The 20123-nt window shown below is 28.7% G+C and overlaps 4 protein-coding genes across 4 annotated transcripts; 3 read left to right on the top strand and 1 right to left on the bottom strand.

Moving 5' to 3' along the window:
- Positions 1 to 2030: 2030 nt before the first annotated feature.
- On the top strand, positions 2031 to 4384 carry LOC113381964 (dynein regulatory complex subunit 7-like). The gene is made up of 9 exons (XM_026620584.1): positions 2031 to 2075; positions 2159 to 2171; positions 2700 to 2844; positions 2904 to 2985; positions 3049 to 3265; positions 3386 to 3552; positions 3619 to 3828; positions 4058 to 4149; positions 4213 to 4384. Exons 1-9 carry the CDS (start codon positions 2031 to 2033, stop codon positions 4382 to 4384), a joined length of 1143 nt encoding a protein of 380 aa, XP_026476369.1.
- Positions 4385 to 6191: 1807 nt separating this feature from the next.
- Positions 6192 to 7909, top strand: LOC113381971 (glucose-dependent insulinotropic receptor-like). Its single transcript, XM_026620591.1, has 6 exons — positions 6192 to 6312; positions 6412 to 6546; positions 6671 to 6820; positions 6935 to 7116; positions 7249 to 7575; positions 7649 to 7909. Exons 1-6 carry the CDS (start codon positions 6192 to 6194, stop codon positions 7907 to 7909), a joined length of 1176 nt encoding a protein of 391 aa, XP_026476376.1.
- Positions 7910 to 10665: 2756 nt separating this feature from the next.
- Positions 10666 to 13209, bottom strand: LOC113376727 (serine/threonine-protein kinase VRK1). The gene is made up of 8 exons (XM_026616761.1): positions 13072 to 13209; positions 12699 to 12933; positions 12563 to 12632; positions 12278 to 12474; positions 12002 to 12209; positions 11723 to 11902; positions 11093 to 11575; positions 10666 to 11010 (listed from the first exon to the last, which is right to left on the bottom strand). Exons 2-8 carry the CDS (start codon positions 12906 to 12908, stop codon positions 10691 to 10693), a joined length of 1668 nt encoding a protein of 555 aa, XP_026472546.1. The 5' UTR covers positions 12909 to 12933; positions 13072 to 13209; the 3' UTR covers positions 10666 to 10690.
- A 2399-nt stretch (positions 13210 to 15608) lies between these two features.
- On the top strand, positions 15609 to 18480 carry LOC113363879 (protein abrupt-like). Its single transcript, XM_026606362.1, has 6 exons — positions 15609 to 15754; positions 16362 to 16542; positions 16753 to 16904; positions 16979 to 17377; positions 17725 to 17885; positions 18278 to 18480. The coding sequence occupies exons 1-6, from the start codon at positions 15707 to 15709 to the stop codon at positions 18441 to 18443; spliced, it is 1107 nt and encodes a 368-aa protein (XP_026462147.1). The 5' UTR covers positions 15609 to 15706; the 3' UTR covers positions 18444 to 18480.
- Positions 18481 to 20123: the final 1643 nt, after the last annotated feature.

A 20123-nucleotide genomic window follows, 5' to 3' on the forward strand; every position in this document is an offset into this window, starting at 1 on the left:
ATAATGTTAAAATATATGCACCTCCTTGATTAAAAAGTGACGATGCAATGGTAAATTAGGAAGGTTCATGCTTATGAAAATATGGATTGTAAATTAATAATTGAATAGATGTATGTAATTTTATGTTAATAATCAAATTTTGCAAAAGACAATCCATTCTTAAAGTAACTGTTACTAATAGTTTCAAAGTGACGACGAAGAGGTGACGAAAGATAGAATTGCACTCTATCGCTTCTATGTCAAAACATTCATTCAGTAAAGACTAGCACCGCTGGAAACAAAAATAAAGTTGTATATTTAAAAATGTCTTGTTAATTGTTATTTAGACAACATAGGGGGCGTCTATTAATCACGAAAGATTTTTTTGGGGAGGGGGGGTTTGACAAAAAATCATGAATTATCACGTGGGAGAGGGAGGGGTATAGTAAGATATCACGTGTATTTATTTTTTAACAGTTTTGTTTAAATCAAACATTTTCAAAAAAAAAATTACTTCATTAAAAAATTTACAGTTTTTTCACATAACTCAAAATACACGTGATGTTTGGTGGGGAAGGGGGGGTAATTTTGAATATCACCATGTATCACCAAAGGGGAGGGGGGGTCCAAAATCCTTAAAAACTCGCTCACATGATTAATGGACGCCCCCATAAATGACTATTTTAATTAATTTGAATATATTTAACAGGATGATAAAAATAATATGGAAGAAGTAAAGACTTGCAAATACGAAGTAAGGGGTCGTAGAGATTTGCGTAGCAAATTTTTACTAGCTCAAGAGCAAAAGGAAAAAGACAAGGAACAAGCCATTATACAAGAACGAGAAGAAAAAAAAGATTAGCAAAAGAAGTAATAAATTAATTATAGCACCACATTTAATAGAAAAATAAATTTGATCCCATTGTTGCAAATAAAATTAATGCTACACTCACAATATATAAAGATATTATATTATGTTTTATAGGCTGAAGAGCGTCCGCCGGCAGATCCTTTGGCAGGTCTTAGAATCCATAGCTGGGTGGTCGTACTTGGATTAGTCACTGATCCAGTAAAACAACTAGATTTATCAGATGGTTCTCCCTCCGTAACATCACATGTTTCACAAGTACCAAAAGAACCAGCGGAAGGTAAAGAGTAAAGAGTTTGTGGAAGTTAATGGAAAGACTATTACGAAATTATAATATTTTTCGTTTAAGGGGCTATTGTCATGCCATCGGTACTTGCGGATCCATTCGTTGCAGACACCCTTGCAGCAAATCGACGATCAAGTTTGAAGCGGGTTAGTTTAAGCGTTCCGGGCGCATCGGACAGCGATGGTAGTCCCCGTTCCGGAGCAAGACAGAGCCGAGCTAGCGGTGACTTAGTTGAAGATGAAGCCGAAAGCGAAGAGAGATCGACAGATAGAAAGGTAATTTTGTCAGTATTTTATAATTTAATTCTAATAAATTTCTATTATTTACGTACTAACTACTATATTAAAAATAAAACTGTTCAAGAATTTTTTATCATTCTAATTGTATTAGTATTATTATTATTAGCAAACGCATGTGCAAGTAATCGAACCAGTAGTTGAGGAAGAACAGACAACAGTTGCAGATGAAGAAAACTTTAGAAGAGCAGGCAGAGGAAGAAGAGGAACAAGAGGAAGAGCAGGAACCAGAAGAAATTGAAGAACCTGAAATATTTCATATTTTGTAGAGCCTGCCACGGGACTGAAATATCCTATTGAAAGTGAACTTTTTCTTGGTTTAGAAGCTATGTGGAATCATCACAATTACTGGGTAATAGAGATTAAGTCATATGTATTATTTTAATTAAAATATAATTATATTGTTGAGCAGTGAATAATTATCAATTTTATAGGTAAATCTTCAAGATTGTCGAGAAGGAGCAGGTTGTTTATCATTTACAATGAACGACACTTCACAATGGGAACATCTTTTACCTGGCGAGCCACTACATATGAGAGTTCTTCCAGAAATTGGCGAAGAAGAACAAATTGATATCAGACAACAAGAAAAACATTAGATATGCCAGATTCTTGGGTTGAAAAATTGGTACTGACGATGACGAAGGTAATATATATTATAAAATTGTGATAAAATTTCTAGAGAATGACTATGTAGCAAAATTTCCTAATATTATATTGATATTACAGATTACGAACAAAGGTATCCAGGTGGTGGTAAAAACCATACACTATAAACGGGCAATAATAAACAATACTCCCCATATTTCAAAGAAAATGGTAAGCATAATGTAATCCATGATATAAAAATGCAATGTGGTATAGCTCCAGTAAATAAATATTGTAGGTATGATAATGAGTCTCTTTCTTTATTCCGATCTCGAATATCAAAACTGTCTTTCTGAATGCGCATGGTATGAAAACCGTGCAGATAAATTACGTTATACCACAAAGAATGATAAAACTTTATTATGCACTCAAAAATTTCATCGTGGGCGAGGAGATGCTTTACAAAGTAAGTTATGAACACAACTCATAATATTACTAAATATAATGATAGGAAATTAAGCATTTTCTAAGTTATTTGGTAATTATGACTATCTATTTTAATTATGCATTTGATGTAACTGCCTTAAATATTTTTTATATACTCTGATCAGACGTTTTTCCAGAATTTGCAATACAAATAATAATGAAGATATTCTGAATTTTGTATCTGCACTAATTTTAGCTTATAAGTATTATGAGTCAGTGAATGATCCTCGTGACAAAGATCTACAAATGGATTTTTACTGGCAAGCAAGAGTTGATGGTTTGCGCTGTTTAGAAGCAGATCCATTATATTTGCGAGAACACGTTATGGAACGTCAAAATAAGTAATTTATGAAAAAATAATTTTTTATCGAAAATTATTCTTAATAAAATATAATTTTAGATTATATTTTCGCGAAGCAGTATTTTCTCCGAAAGAAAATCCAGTGTCTGAAAAAGTAGAAGATGATCGCAGAACAATTACGGTTTGACTTTGCTAGTAAATAAAAATAATAGAAACTATTTAATTAGTCAATTTATATTTATAGACCATCACCGAGAAATATTATCGTCTACCCAATATGCTTCCATCAGAATGCATAGCCACTAAAATTTTTTTATTGTCTAAGGATGAAATAGAATTAATATATCACTATGACGAAAACTGTGCAACTGCGAATAGACGACATTTTATAAAACCTTTGATAGCCGATGTAGGGGAAAAATTATTATGGAATCCTGACCTAACTTCTGGATACTGTGTGAGTTTGTAATGATTTCACTGAACGAAAATATTATTAACAATGAATAATATGAATTTCATTTCTCAGTGGAATCCGAATTATAGAAAATTTAAACAACTAGAATTATTTGAATTATTGAAAGAACAATTGAAAGCGGAAGAAGAAACGATAAAATGTGTACGTCGTGCTGAGAATTTAGTAGATCGTTTAGTACAGTTGAGAATATCAGAACATAATGCACCAAGTTTAACAGTTGGGCTATTCGATAGAAAGCGCAATCAAGATTTGCTCAATGAATACTTACAAAAGGTAAAAAAAATCAATTGAATTCGCTATTAACATTATAATGTATATTCAAATTAATACTGTGTGCAGAAACAAGAAATGTTGGAGCAAAGTCTTAGAGAGGTTGAGTCGTCGTACGATTTACTGGGACCTACTTTAGCTATTGCTGGAATCATGTCGAAATTTAATTATACTGACATAACTCCTCAGCAAGCCGAAAATCTTAAGACAAATTGCCTTGCTGAGTACCAAGAACGTATGCTCAATCGCGCCAATAATATGCAAGCACAATACGATGCGGTGAGTAATTTTAATAATACAAAATGATAATATAAATGATAAAAGTTTAATAAATATAACTATGTATCTTGGTTTCAATACCTAGTAAAACAAATACAACTATATAGGTTTGAATATTTTCTTTAAATATAACTAATTCAATTTTTAAGTGATAACAAAGTTCATAAATTTTTATCATTTTTAATTGCAAATCGCATATTTTACAATTCATTCTACTTAAAAAATTTAGCTCGCCGAAGAAATTAAAGCAAAACGAGCACGATATTCGTTGAATATTAATGAAATGACCAAAGAAGAGGAAGCTGCATACTTCAAAGAATGGTAACTTATTTCATATATTTTTTTATTAATCATAAATTTTCTAACAATGTTTGCAATTCTCAGTGGTACAATGGCATTTCGCTTGCATGTGCTAGAATTAAGGTTAGGAGACCATGCACGTAAATCTGCAGAAGGATACGCTAAGCTTAAAGAATGGCTTAATAATGATAGTCGTTTGAAACCAGATGATGGAAAAAATTCAGAAGTTTTAAAAATAATACCAGAATCTAAATAACATAGAAGAAGTGCGATTATATATAAGTGTGCAAATTTTCATCAAGTTAAGTTTTTAGTGGTTATATTTTTGTTAATATTATTCTATAGTAAATGTTGCTCAAATCTTGTTATACCAAATTTTTCTGTTGAATCTGTTCGTTTATTAATCTAACTTTAATATTCATTACCTATAATAAAATTGATTATATATTTTAGCAAATTTATTATTTATAAAATTAAAAATTACGACCCTTTTTGTCGTTTGTAACTTTATTAGCTGCAGAATACAATACTGTAATATTCATGTAGTACTGTAGTATTCATTCATGTGTATACAATATTGTAATATTCATAAAGTTCTTCTATAGTACATTTAATTAAATTAAATTTAACAAAAAAATTCGTAACAAACCATGATGATAATGATTATTTGTAAAATTATAACCGAAACGTTTTTCGTTTATAACTTCTTGTATATTGATATTAAACACGTAGTTTTTCATCCAATTTTCTATTATATTTTTAATTAATATTTGAATCAATGATGATTTAATTCCTATTATCTGTTTACTTCCATACTGATTTTCTATTTGAATAATTGTGCGTTGTATGTTATCTGACATATATTGAGCGTATTTTATCTACATTGATAATTCAATTTGGAAATGCCATCAGAACTATAGTACTATGTACAAAACAAATATACTATAATTAACGTAATTAATTTGAGAGATAGCATAAACTATAAGTGCACAAACTTGTTTTCAATTACGGCCTTAATTGAAAATATTATAATCAGATTTTATAAATAATTTATTCAAACTAAGTTACTCAAATTAGCTTGAAACTGCCTATCGAACCGATATCAAATTGAATAAAAATCAATATTTAAATTTGTCTTTTCCATAGAAGAAAATTTTTATATTTCAATTTAAGATACAATTGCAAAAACAAACAAACTTTTGGCCACAGATGTTATACTGTGTTTTTTCTTTTATTATTTTTTACTTACGTAGCATTTAACAGCGATCAGTTAAGTGTTCTATATATGCTGTTGCATTTAAGTTATTATTATAGAAGACAACCCAATGATTTTTCTATTTGTGATTAATTTATTTATTATGATCATATTTTTAAATCCTTGCAGCCCCGAAATGATAGAAAGTTTTACTTGAAATTATATTCAGATCTATATTTTTAAGTGAAAACTGATATCACTACTGCTTGCGAAGATAGCAGGATTTCCGAAAAACAATAAAACTCAAGACTTTGTAAAAATCAGTCTATACTATAATTTATTATTTTTACCGATTTTATAATATTAAATAATTATAAAAACTAAAACTTTGAAAATATATTTAGTTTACCTGCGCATCAGACTTATTAATTGCAATATGTTAGTGACATCACCAATACCGATAAAAAGTATAGATAAATGAAAGCTCTATTGAATTAATGCATTGTCTAGAATAATTGCGACATGACATTCAATTTAGAAAGCTTATTCAAAGTCGAAATTAGCTTTAACAAAGTTAATAATTTTGACGCTACGGTGTTAAAAACAAGCAATCGATTAAGACTTAATATGATAGTAATGAAATTTCAATGTGTTAATAAAAAGTTAAGTATTTTTCAGTATGTGGAAAGGCAATATTTTGAAATTATTTCATATATATTACCTATTAATTAAGAATCCGGCAAGTAATTGATATAAAGCATAAACTGTGTAAGATAAACTTCTAAAATATTAGATTATAAATCAAAAATAATATACATGTAGTATTATATCTAATATGGATTGTAAGGATTGAAATATAAGTTCAACAATGGAACCTGAAAAAGAAGTTCAGTTAACTTTGTATAAGACGCTAGTGCCAATTTTGGGATCCGTCATAATTACTCTAAATTTTGCAGTCGTTATATCTAGTGGATTAATTTTGAAAAGAGGTACGCACTGCCACAATTATAATATACAAATATTTATTAAATTATAGTAATTTAGTATTGTGATCCAATCTATTTACATTTTAAGTACTTTTCAAACAGGCCATCAACCGCGCAGTACATACATGTTACTTGGAAATGTCGCAGTTGCAGACTTAATAACAGGAATTGCTGTAATTTTTGGTGCTGTGAATCCAAAAGATGGAAGAAATGAATTGTCTTGCTCTATTCAAATAGGTAAATTGAATTCAAATAATTAACCATTTTTTCATTTTTTATATCATCAATTAATTCAAAACCAAAGTATAAATGAAATATACGCAACAACAAAAGCACATTTACACCGTTAATTATTTTAAAGGAATGATTGTATCAAGTACTTTGGCTTCTATTTTATCTGTCGGTCTAATTGCTATAGATCGATTTCTTTATATATTACATGGCCTGAACTACCAGCACTGGGTATACCCAAATAGGGTTCGATTGGGAATTGCAGTTGTTTGGATTGTGGGTAAGGGTGAACTTATTACTTTGATAATTTGGCTTAAAATCTCAATAGTTTCTTAACCGAGAAAAATAATTTACCGGCCATAATTTAACGAAGTATTTTAATTTATTTTCATAGCAATAGTAGTAGGATTTTTGCCTACAATGGGTTGGAAAGGTTCTACAGAAGAAGGCCGTATATGCTGGTTCATTAAATTAGCACCTGATCCTCTAATATTATTGACAGCGTCTCTTGGAGCAATGCCTATTATATTGGTTATCGTGCTGTATTCAATAATACTTCATCAAGCTCTTCGAAAGGTATAGATCAAAATCGTAAACTGTAACATCAACTTCTAAAATATTAAACTATATCAAAAATAGTATGTTTCATATCTAATATAGATTGTGAGGACAGAGGACATAATACATATTATACTTAAATTTCTGCAGGTGATACAATTAAGAGAAGCTTCCACTCAACCTATAAGTCATGCTCAAATTGTATCGGAACCAGCTCTATCAGGTTTACGGTTATTTAGAGGATCCACAGTCATCATCAGCCCAAAAGAAGATAACACATTATCTGAAGTTGTATCAGGAAATAAATTTTTGAGATTTTTCAGAAGTGCTAACGCTGTTGGACGGGTTGAGCGCCTGAGCAAAATGAAGGCGATCAGGGTAGTCATGTTAACTACTGGAAGTTTCACAGTGACTTGGATGCCTTACTTTATAGCATGCGCTATGTATGTGAATTGTGATCGAGATATTTCAGAACAGGTTGGATGTTGTCAATTTAACTTATAAATATAATCTTTAAATGGTTGTAATGGTTTTTATCTTTACATTTCAGACGATTTTCTGCAAAAATTTAAGTGTAGCAATTGCTAGTCCTTTAGCATTGTTGGGTTTCGTCAATAGTCTCCTGAATCCGCTTATTTATGCATGGTGGCACCGTGGATTTCGCAGAGCTTTGTGCAGGACTCCAAATAACAGAAATCCTGGCAGTAGGTACAATAACAGAAATGTTCAAAACTACCGATCAATAATTGACAATCTAGTCATAAATGAAACAAGGATAACGTGTACAAGTTGTCAGTCAATCGCATCTTAACAATCGTACAGTGAGTAATTGCTTGTATATATAGTGATTTAACATTGAAAAATATATTGTTTTGTTTGTAAGGATTAAAACTTTATATTACAATTTTGTGAAGAAATGAATTATTTTATTTTATTAAATTGTTTTAATTTCAGCCCATTATTGTTTTTAATCTGTATGAACGTTATATTATATTTTATTGATTTTTATAAGTTCACTATTGTGAAAGATGTCTCATTATAGAATATGTAAATAATAAATTAAAGTTACCAATGACTCCAAATTGTAACTTTACCAGCATTGTATTAATTAATAATAAATCAATTTTTATTTTATCAATTATTTCCTTCCCTTTGACAAAAGTTTATCGAAAGATTGGTTTTAATCGAATCAAAATTGCTGATGTGACTCGATGAAATAATTGAAACCTTTCCATTTAATCGAGATGAGAACATATTTTATATACGTAAATGATATGGAAGAAGGTGTTATAAATTTTCAATACACAATAAATATATGTTGACTCATTTAATTGTCTACATGTAAAACGAACTCATCGAGGTTTTGTAGATTTGAATTAAGCTTTAATAGTGAGAGTTTCGATCAGTTAGCATGTTGAGTGCTCTTTAATAATAACTGTTGAAAGAAGTAAAAAATGTCTGGAACAAAATGAACACTCAATAATATGTGAATACCATAATGAATTTGTTTTACTCGTTCAACTTAACGTCTCAACCAAATTGTTCTGTGAATAGCATTTACTCCGGTGAATTATAATTTATATTAATTCTTTAGATCAAAATTAATTTCAAATTCATTATTTTGAAAATGTAGAAAAAAAGTATGTGCATTAAATATCACTATGGAGAAAATACATCAAATTTAAAACAGATATTAGCAAATCTTAACTGAATTTTAACCAAAGTTGACCCATATACCATTTAAAGGTACTTGTCACTACATGAGAGATACATTTATACTATTTAATTCATAAAAGTGTCCCAATGAACTGATTTATGAACAACTACAATAAATACATTGAGATATATATGTCCTGAAATAATTTATTTAAAATGATTTTCTTGGCTATCAAGCATCACTTGCTCGATAATTTCATAATTAATGTGTGGCTAATATTTATTGAGTTATTTATAACATTAATAATTTATTGGCACACTCTTCACATAACTTTTAGTATTATTCGAGAACTTTTCCACAAACATCTGCCAAAGAAGATTGGAGATTACAACAAGTCGAACTGTATTAGATTCATTTTGCTATAATTGGAAAACAATGAATTAATAAATATAAATTTAATAAAGTAAAATGTAAACATAAATGTTAACTTTAGCAGATATTTGTGAGTAAAATATTAATTATTAACGAGTTAATAAATAATTCACTAAAATATATACAGACTGTATTTGTTGTGATTATTTGATTACATTTTTATAATGTAACTTGCTAATTCGTATAATTTGTAACTTGTATAATGAAAACTGTATATGATTTTAAGAAGTAATTTTTAACTCATCTTATAATAAAATTACATTTGACTCACATTGAGGAAGTACTATTTTTGTGGCTCCTAACTGAATGCCCAAACATGAAATGTATTTGAATCACTACTTTAACTTATTAGAATTCTAAGTCCTCTAAATTAACTCCAGTAGCACACGCACATAATTCATATATATTTATAACATTAGAATCACCGTACAAATTTATTATAACAAATTGTAAAAAAAAATAGATTTAACCACTCAGTGAGAGATAATTATCATTACAACAAATTGAATGCAAATAAAGAATTAAATCAAATTGAAAATATAAATAAAATTTTAAATAATTACTGAAACACGTGCGGTTGGGTACGTCAGAGACTGTCAAAAAGTCAAAAAGAAGAAGTAGAAGAGCGCGAATTTCAAACATGTAAAAAAATCTAAAACACTTACTATTATTATTATTATTTGATCAAAGTAATTTTATATGACTACGTTGCATATGTATTTTATATCACATCATATATGTCTTCATTGAAAAAAACTGATAAAGGCCTGATGATTTGATTTGAGAATTTATTAAATTAAAATAAAAAAAAAGATTGATATTTTGATCATAGAAGCAACTCAAAACACGCAAGCATTTTTCTGATAAAATACTGATACATGTACCAATACCAAATAATAGGATGGAAAGGCTAAATACCATATTTTATTACTAGTTAACCAAGTTTTCTTCCTTGAATCACCATATTTACAATCTAATTCACAGTAAGACTTTAAAAAAGTAAATTACAAAAAGAACTCAATTCAATTCTACTTTAATTTTTTCATTGTTGACAAATAGGTACAAAACAGTATTATTTCGAATAATGCGCTGTATAAGATTCTTCATTTACTGGTTAACCACAAAGTAATCTAAGTCACTTTGTTACAATCATAATATTTACAATTTGTGTCAAGAAAAATAAATATAATATTAGTTTAAAATACTTAAATCTTTAATTATTACTTTAAAACTACCTGTGAAGCATTTAGAACAATGCATGCTAGGATTTAGATTTAATTGTACTACAACTTATAAAATAAATTTTAATTTAAATTTACCTAACAAATTAATTTTTATAAAACGTAAAAAATTTCTAAAAACTTATTGCAATTATATTTATGTTTGGTAAATAAATATAATTTACAATAAATCTATGTTCAAAATAACTAAGTAAAAGCGGAAATTAAAAATAATCCCTCAAAATCATGATCGTTTGATGCCCAATAATAAAAATTATTATTTTTAATCAGTCAATTTACTTTTTTTTAAATAACTTGCAGCTGCGCTTGCTTTAATTGTAGGACTATTTTTCCATTTAGAATCTTGTTGCTTGGTGGGGGTATTTTTTAGATTTTTCTTTTTACGTTCTTTTAAAGTCTCTTCTATTGAATTATTTATGTCATCTGCTGAATCATCTGCATAACGCTTGGATCTTGAGTTTATTCTAGGTGATTGTCTAACCCTATGCTCAGTTAAAATAGTTTCGGAATTGTTTTTTTCATCTTCAGAATCTGATTCAGATTTCTGAGTTTTTACCGTGGTTTTGGTCTTCTTAACTTCACCTAAATTTATAAAAATGCCACAACATATTATTTAAAATACATACAGAACTCAAATTGAACATTTAGGTTATTCATGACATACCCGTTTTAATGTTTTTCTTCTTTATTATTATTTCTACATCCTCATCTTCACAAATTGAATATTCCAGAATATTTGTTTTCTTCAAAGCGGCTAATCTATTGCCACTAGTCTTTTTAGTCAGAGAATTATTATAATCAATATTTTCTATCGATGTTTTTGAAACTTTAGGGGAGCTACTATTCACTACAGGACTTGCTACTTTTCTAACTCTACTTGTGCTACTAGTTTTTTTGGGACTTTTCTTCAGCTTTTTAGTTAAGCTTGATGATTTATCTAATTCATCTTGCGATATAACATTTTTAATGGAACGCTTTGGACTCGCTGATTCATTACTGTTGCTGGCAGTGCCAAAATCGAATTTACCATTTTGTGATTTACCAATAGATAACAAAGCGCTTTGAAATACTGCACGTATTTTTTTATAAGATGGTTCAGCATTATTACTCAGTGACATGATCATTTTTGTAAACTCAGCCAGATATTCTGAAACATAATCGTAAGTCCTTGTATCAAATATTAAACATTAAAAGACTTATTTCATAGATACTTATTACTTTACTTCATGATTTGTTAACCTCAATTAAAATCAAATATATTCATGTTTAGTTTTCAAATAATCCATTTACTTACTTGGAGCTTCCTTTTTGACAAAACATTTTTTCAGGAATTGATTCACATCTTTACCAGCTTCTTCTTTAAGAGCTTGAACTCCAACAGGGCTAGATAAATTTTTGTCCCAAGGTAGAGTACCACCAGCCCAATGAATTAAATTGTAAACCAATATCTCAAAATCTCCTCTACGTGTTGGAACTAAAATAATTTTTTTTGAAATCAATATCAACATATAATAAACGTTATTAAATTTATTGACTATTTACTTATTAAATTGCATTTTGCATATTGACCTACCTCCCAAATGAGCATCTCGGCTAGTATACTCAATAGTACCATTATGCATCTTCTTTGGATCAGGTTTGAAATCTTGTGTGTTGAAGCGACAAGCTAATCCAAAATCCACTAGATAAGCTTGATCCATTGTTGAATTTAATAATATATTTGCAGCTTTTATATCAGCATGAACATATGCTCTAGAATGAATATATTCCAATACGTCTGTCTTCAAAAACACATTCTCATTAATATTAATTAACAAACAAATATATCTTTTCAAAAATTATTTTTTACCATTTGCAAAGCTAATTTTAAAATAGTGTAATCAGAAAAACTGCCTAACTTTTTGAAATAGCTTTGTAGATCACTGGTAAATCTCTGCATTACAAGGAACCGATACTTGTTTTTGTTTGGAAGAGTATGCGATCCTGATGTTATATATTCAGGCATTCCCAATTTATTTATTTTATGAGCTTTGCTAAATTCCATAACTGTTTATAACACAAATTATATTGTTCAAATAATGTTGTTTGCAAAGATAAAAACTAAGTCTGTAAATACTCATGCAATCAAACTTACTATCATCTCTTTTGGCATTCCTCATATAAAAGTGCATTTCAACAAAAAGTGGTCCATTATCATGAGGTTCCTTTAATTATTAATGATCAAAATTATAAGTATTCTAGAAAGATTTCATAAAAAGCAAGAAACTTACAATTTTCACTACGTATGGGTATTTGTCAACATGTACTTTTGAATCTTTCTCACAAGCTGTGTAAATTTCCCCGAAGCCACCTTTTCCTATTGAGGGGCCCACTTTCCACTGTCGTTTATGAATATCAGTTAAAACTTCACCCAAAGGTATGGGCTCAGGCATCACAAAACCTTTTTTACCCTTTGCAGCAGGCTTTTTAATGTTAGACATTTTGTTATACAAAGAATAAGTACGTCTAATGAAGAAAAATAGAAGTCATGGTAATATAAATTAGAAATTATACATTATATAATATAAATATAAGATATTATAAAGTTTGAGCTTTTACAAACAAAATATACTATTTACAAGTAATGCAATACATATGGAATACCTTGTTAGTTGAAAGATTAACTTGAAATATTGTATTTTTAACGATATAAAACTTTATCTAATAAAAATAAAGATATGATTACAGATAACATATGAGATTAAGGAAATTTAAGGTTTTGACATGTTTTTAATATTTTATTTTACCGGCATTTAGTTGGCACAGTGCAACTGAAATAAAGATAGGTATCTCAGTAGTGGAGGGACATGACATCTATTGTGAACTTTGTCCGATTAAACAAATACCAATTTAAATAAAATCAAACTGTTGTATTTTAAATTCTTTAAGAAATAAAATATAAATTATAAACATAATATAATACATATAAATAAAATATTTCTTATTAATGTCAAGTGGCTAGATTTAAAACTGGATGATAGCGATAAAAATACCATAGAAAATAATCACTTACGGAAAAGTAAAAGTATTAGACGAAAGAAATGTAGAAATAAAGTAAAGTAAATTTATAAAATAATAAATAAAAACACATTATAACGCATTGTCTTACTTTTAATTGAAACATTAAAAGTCAATATATTTTTATATTAGTATTGTACTGTATCCATGCATCTTTCCAAGAATTTTATAATGATTTTCAAAATTCCATAATGTAGCTTTTGATTTTTAACTTCCCTTAGGGTAAGTTATTGTAATGGGCCGAAAATCGAAATTGAAAATTTTTACATTTCTCGACGTTTTGAAGGTTTCTGAACATTTTGGCATACCTCAGAAAAAAAGGATGTGTGTGTGTGTGTGAGTGTGTACGTATGCATAGATACAATTTTTCGTCCACGTTTGCGGGCGCACGGATCAACCGATTTCAATGGTTTAAAAAACATTCGATTCCTATTGATAGGGAGATGTGTTGATTAGTTTTTGGCAAAGGCAGGTCCAGCCGATTAGGAGATACGCAGCAAAGAATGCAGAAAATAGAAATAGAGTTTTTGAGAGATCGGAGCATCCGATTTGAATGATCTCAAAAACATTCAATTCGTAATGATGGGGAGAAGGAGTGATTAGTTTTTATCAAAGGCAGGTCCAGCGGTTTCAGAGATACAGAGCTTAATGTGCTAAAAATGACAGTTTTTGAGAGAACTAAGCGTCCGATTTGAGTGATTCCAAAAACTGCTTGTTTTAACAAAATAATTGATTTTGGAAAAAAAAATTTTTGCTTCAAAATATTTAAAAAAAATTTTTTTCTTTTATTTTTTTTCCAAAAAATTTTTTCTTTGTATATTGAAAATAATTCAGATTTTTATTTTAATTCTTTAAACAAATAATTTCAACTTTCCAATTTAGTTTATATAATTCCTATAAATATTCGACAATGTTACAATATTTATAATAATCTATTTTAAATCATTTAATATTCCTTGATCATTTCGTTACGGTACGGGAAGTTCCAGCAATTTGCCTTAAGGCACGATGCCATACATCCCACTGGTTAAGATATATTTTAAAGCATTATGAAATATTAAAAACCATTATGAAATTCTTGCAAAAATGCATGGATAAGAGTACAATATTAAAAATATCGGTAAATTAACTTAAAATATTTTTTGGTGGGTACATGCATAGATAAAAGAAGAGTATGGGTACATAGGATGATTATAATTGTGGGTAGTACATTGGATGTATTCTTTTGTATAAAAGATGGGTATATGAGCATGGGATACAGAATGAGTAGATGAGGTGAGTATGTGTATGAAATAAAAAAAAAGAGATTGGGTACATGTATGACAGTTTTAATAAACACTACAGCTGTATTACAGTTACAGTTGTACACTACAGATTGGCAATGATTATTTACATCAATTCTGTTGTAAACTGTCCATTTAGATCTAATTAAAAACACAAGACATTTTATGTTTTCTGATAAACCTCATTTTGCTCAAGTAGTTATTAATACTCTAAAAGGTGCCCTTTAAAAAAGTAATGTTGAATGAGCCTTTAAAATAATGATACATAAAAAATATCCTTAAACCGTAGAACTATTAGGTTGTCAAATATCTCCCTTCCGCCTTTTTGTATTATAAACCAATAGCAAAAAAGCGGAAGGGAGATATTTGACAACCTGATACATATAGGCGCTACGATAAAAACAAGCTATATTTAAATTCGAAATATTTTAGTACGTAGTATACGCTAATATAATGACTAGAATAAATGAAGCAAATAACAATGGCATCGTTATGATTTCATATGTGCGATTCGTCATAATAGGTGTAGAGGCAGAGGTGTGTATCCTGTGATCAGCTGGTATCTCGACACTCGTGTTATTGCACAACAAGGCGTTCGTATTACCCCGCGCGGTTTATTTATAACATCGGCCTCTTCGAGGCTGGAGCCAGAAATAGGTGGGTTGATTCCGTTCCAGAAGTAGATGAGCAAAATAGGCACCGAAATAGATGCGACTGGCCTGGATCCCATATGGTTCGTCACTATGTCAACCGCATATTAGTAAGCGGTCAGTAGTACGCGCGCATTATTAAACTAGAACAGTTTAACATCAGGAATTATAGTATTAGCGATATGCAACAATAGATCATGTCGGATAATTAAAATTTCAAAATTTCATACTAATATTTCTCATTGAGTTCTTAAGATAAAATAGAGTGCGATCAACAAACTAAGTAGTATGGCAACTAAAACACAGCAATTCTGTTTGCGTTGGAATAATCACCAGGTAAAATATGAAATAGGTACTCAGAATAGGTGAATACGACTATGTAAATATTTCACCTGTGGCTGGAGATATTAATATTTATAAAGCTTTGAGATAAAGCAAGTGTTCAGTTATATTGACCTTGACCCTCTTCAATCTGATGGCGATACACGCGGTTCTAAAATGCAACACTATGATTCAGTGTATCCAATATCAAGAATTATTGAAAATAACTATTGTGAAAAACTTTTACTGGCATTTTTCTTCTAAATTGCAGCTTTTTGGATCATAAGTGGGCAACCAGTAACTTAAAATAGTGTTTCAATTTTTGTCTGCAATTTTTTAAATATACAACATTTTTATTCATTATTATATGTTCTTCACAAGACTGCCCACTTATGCATTGTCGAGGGCGCAAAATTTCAAAAAAATAAATACGTTTTATAAATACTTATTGATTATATAATAATTCATAATATAAATTTGATATATTATAATATGTTATATCTTAATTGTAATAACATGCCTAAAATAAAATAACAGAATTTTTTTTGATAAACACAAATGTTGAAGAATTGGGAAAAATTAATATTTCTATTATTCCATTACAACTTATTTTGAATTCCAGGCATCTTTGGCATCATCCTTACCTGGATTATTGGACTCCTCACGATTTACTGATGTAACCCTCAGTGCAGGAGGTAGAACTGTTAGAGCCCACAGAATTTTACTGGCCTCCTGCAGCGATTTTTTCTCTGAACTTTTTGCAGCATTGGCTCCGTCTGCGCAACCCGTCATTGTTCTACCAGGTGACGGATAACGGATCGGTAAAAAATAATAAAACTCGCGAAAATAGTTTAATTTTTTACAAATAATTCAAATCTAAGAATTGTCATATTCAATATTTTAGATACCCTTAGTTATGTCACCTTGTGTTCAGCTTCCATAAACCAAGCAATCAACGTTACAAATGAATTTATACGTTATAATAAATTTATTTATTTTAAAAAATATTTCAGGTGTTCCATATTCATCCTTATGTGCTCTAATGACTTTTGTGTATTCTGGCGAAGTAACGATATTTGAAGATCAACTTCTATCTATACTCAGTTTAGCTGATGCCTTGGGTATCAAAGGTCTTGCTAATCAACAACAAACTACATCTGTAACCGTAAGTCCTATAAATTATTATACATATATATATATATATATATCTATTTTATTTTAAATATATTGATTTTCCAGCAAGAAAATGTTGAATGCGCTATGGATTACAGTTGCTCTGAACGAACTTCTGAAAAACAAATCTCGCCTGAAACAAAATATAGAACTATTAGACCGCAATCCCCAAATGCAGACGTATCAACCTTATTTCCTCATAATTTTAATGCTTCTGAAACAAACAACAATAATATCAACAATAACATAAGGAATAATTTTGGTTTAGGAAGTAATTCTAATATTTATTCTCCATATACCAATTCGAGTAAACCCATTGAATCAGAAATTTCGAAATCAGAAAATGACGTAGATAGTGTTTTAGATAATGGAAAGGAGCCAAGAAAGATTGATATAATAGCCGAGCTACTGAAGTGCGGAGCTGGAAAAAGAGATCCTATACCTCAGCCGCCAGTTGAACCTCAAGTTAGTAAAAAATAGTTCATCATAATAAATAAATATATATTAACAATTAGCTAATACTTTACGATAGTGTATCTGGTGTGTCCGTGAATTTTTTAATTGGAGGTCGCACATTGTCGATTAGTTACATATATGATATTTAACACCATTCAACACTTTCAGACAAAGTAAATTCATATCTTATCTATTTATCTGTTCGAAATTTATGTTAAAAATTGCTTAATATTTTAATATTTATTATATGCAAGATTATAATTATTATATAGATTTCTACATTAGGAATTGAATCGAGTTCTTCGCTTAGTAGAAAATTAATTTATATCAGTATAAGTCATATAATTGTTATATAGGGCAAAACATACGCAACCTGCTTCATATGCCAAAAACGACTAAGTAACCAGTACAATCTTCGGGTGCACATGGACACACATCGCGATGCTCAGTATGCGTGCCACGTGTGCAGGCACGTGTCCAGGAGTAGAGACGCACTTCGCAAACATGTATCATACAGGTAGATTATATATTGCGATAAAAATATATTTTTATGATTTCCTTTCCGCGAACAAACATTCCCCTTTCTTTAATTTTTTTCATTTATAAATTTTTGTTTATAATTATTTCGAACTTTCAGTTGAATGGGATAAGCATTCTCCAAGAACTGTTAAAACAAACATCTTTCTACATTTCTATACTTTCTAATTAATTAAAAATTAAAAGAATTCAGTTTTTCCTTTAAAATAATAAAATCAATAAAGTTCAGAAAATTAAAATCATAAAATTCATTCATCCATCATTCATTCATCATTTAAAAAAATGAATTAATAATTAATTTTTACCATTAAAATTCTATATAAATTTATTTACTTATTCATTTATTTGTTTGTTTGCTTTTTATTATTCAAGACATCCGGGAGGTGGAACAAGAAATCCAGAATCGAATCAGAGCAGAAAGAGAAATATTATCAAAGGATCTTCAGGAATTTTGCAACAACAACCGTCCATTACCGAAAATTCAGGAGGTGTTTTTCATCCTAGTGGGAGTGTTGGTTTAATTAAAGATAGTTTATAGAGCAAATTAACTGAAAGATTTTGAAGTGAAAAAAGTTTGGAATAGTGAGATAATTTCATTAAATTTTTAAATAGTTCTTCTTATTTATTCAAATTTTATAGTTTATAAATTATTTATAAACTAGGCAATAGCCCAGTTTTATCAAGATAAATTTTAAACAAATTGGTCAAGTGGAAAACATTATTCTCAAAATTCAATTTGATCAGATATATCATGAAAATATAGCGCAAATCTTAGAGAAATTTAATGAAATATGATAATATTCATATTATATACACATTGAAGACATATTCTTAAATAATTTTAAGCACTCTTGTAAAAAATATTTTTACATGAGCAGATACGCTTTAATACAATTCTAGTCGTCATAATAATAATGTAGAAATAATATTTGTTTGAACACAAAAGACTAATAAGTGTTATAGATAATGTTCTTAGTACAATATCTTTGTTGATTAGTGTAAACAGATAAATCAGAATTAGTAACAGTAATAACCTTTGCGATTTTCAGAAATTGACGGAAATGGTTATTGTTAAAGATTAAATATAAATCAGTTAGTGTTCTTCGAATCAATGAATAGAGTCTGATCAACAATTTTCAAAGTAATAATCCATTTACAAACTTTACATTTAATTATCAAAAAGTGAAATAAGACAAAATTAGAAAAAATCCGTTGTACCTTATTACGCTAATTATTTGATGTAAATTTAAGTTAAAATTGTTAGTAATGTAGTAGTTATATTTTTATCTAGAAATTGATAAATTATCAATAAAATTCAGAATTTATTTATATATATATACATATATATATATATACCCTGACATAAAGGTAACATAATACGTCGTTGTGAGAGAACTTAGAAAAGCAATACTCAATTAGTACTATGTACAAAAATTGTGTTGAAATACCTGACACTCTGTGATATTGTTATTCATTAGTTATTGTTAAATAAAATTGTTATCAGCTATACTATTGTTTATCATTTAAGCAAAGATATTCGGTTCAGGAATTTTATTACTCAAATTACATTCGCTTTTGATATGCAGACATATTGTATAAATTATAAACAATATCATTATTCTAAATATAAAATATCATATAAAATTTCAAACTTTCTTATCTATGTTTCTTATAAATTATGCTTTATAGTCATAATAATTTTCCTCGGGCTAAAAATAATATTATCATATAACAGTAAACATATAATTTAAATGCACTTTTAATAAGTTTTAAGTATACATACTACGATGAAATGTTATCAAACATTTTAAAAACCTAAAAATGTGTAATATTTCTTTCGCCTACGTATTTTATTTTAATCAAATAAATATTTTTATCTGTATATCAGGAACTAAAATGTAGATATGACGAATTACTTCATTAATCACTTAAATAAATAATAAAATTACACAAGCTTTGATAAAAAGTACTATAGATAAATTGGAATATGGTTATAATATAGCATACGTAATATAGTATTAAACTTATAATAATTAAGTAGGAATGATAAAAAATTAAGTTATTTCATCTGCAGCCTTATTACAATATGAAACTTATTGCGACTGCAAGCACTTTTTTATGTATCTTCCGACTATAATCTGTGGGCGGTCTTGATATTCCAATAATTGTTGCTTGAATTTCTTATCTGAAATTAATTACCACAGAAAATATTAAAATA

The sequence above is a fragment of the Ctenocephalides felis genome, unplaced genomic scaffold, assembly GCF_003426905.1.
Source record: "Ctenocephalides felis isolate EL2017-DRISC unplaced genomic scaffold, ASM342690v1 CF-g0.4_SCAFFOLD_00845, whole genome shotgun sequence".
NCBI lineage: Eukaryota > Metazoa > Arthropoda > Insecta > Siphonaptera > Pulicidae > Ctenocephalides > Ctenocephalides felis.

Coding starts and splice junctions, on each gene's coding strand:
- LOC113381964 (XM_026620584.1), top strand. CDS start 2,031: ATGCCAGATTCTTGGGTTGAAAAATTGGTACTGACGATGACGAAG. Junction 2,845..2,903: donor GTTATGGAACGTCAAAATAA/GTAATTTATGAA, acceptor ATATAATTTTAG/ATTATATTTTCGCGAAGCAG. Junction 4,150..4,212: donor GCTGCATACTTCAAAGAATG/GTAACTTATTTC, acceptor TGCAATTCTCAG/TGGTACAATGGCATTTCGCT.
- LOC113381971 (XM_026620591.1), top strand. CDS start 6,192: ATGGAACCTGAAAAAGAAGTTCAGTTAACTTTGTATAAGACGCTAGTG. Junction 6,821..6,934: donor TGCAGTTGTTTGGATTGTGG/GTAAGGGTGAAC, acceptor TTATTTTCATAG/CAATAGTAGTAGGATTTTTG. Junction 7,117..7,248: donor TTCATCAAGCTCTTCGAAAG/GTATAGATCAAA, acceptor AAATTTCTGCAG/GTGATACAATTAAGAGAAGC.
- LOC113376727 (XM_026616761.1), bottom strand. CDS start 12,908: ATGTCTAACATTAAAAAGCCTGCTGCAAAGGGTAAAAAAGGTTTTGTG. Junction 12,475..12,562: donor GAATGCCAAAAGAGATGATA/GTAAGTTTGATT, acceptor TGTTATAAACAG/TTATGGAATTTAGCAAAGCT. Junction 11,576..11,722: donor TGTCAAAAAGGAAGCTCCAA/GTAAGTAAATGG, acceptor ATTATGTTTCAG/AATATCTGGCTGAGTTTACA.
- LOC113363879 (XM_026606362.1), top strand. CDS start 15,707: ATGGCAACTAAAACACAGCAATTCTGTTTGCGTTGGAATAATCACCAG. Junction 17,378..17,724: donor AGCCGCCAGTTGAACCTCAA/GTTAGTAAAAAA, acceptor ATTGTTATATAG/GGCAAAACATACGCAACCTG. Junction 17,886..18,277: donor CGCAAACATGTATCATACAG/GTAGATTATATA, acceptor TTATTATTCAAG/ACATCCGGGAGGTGGAACAA.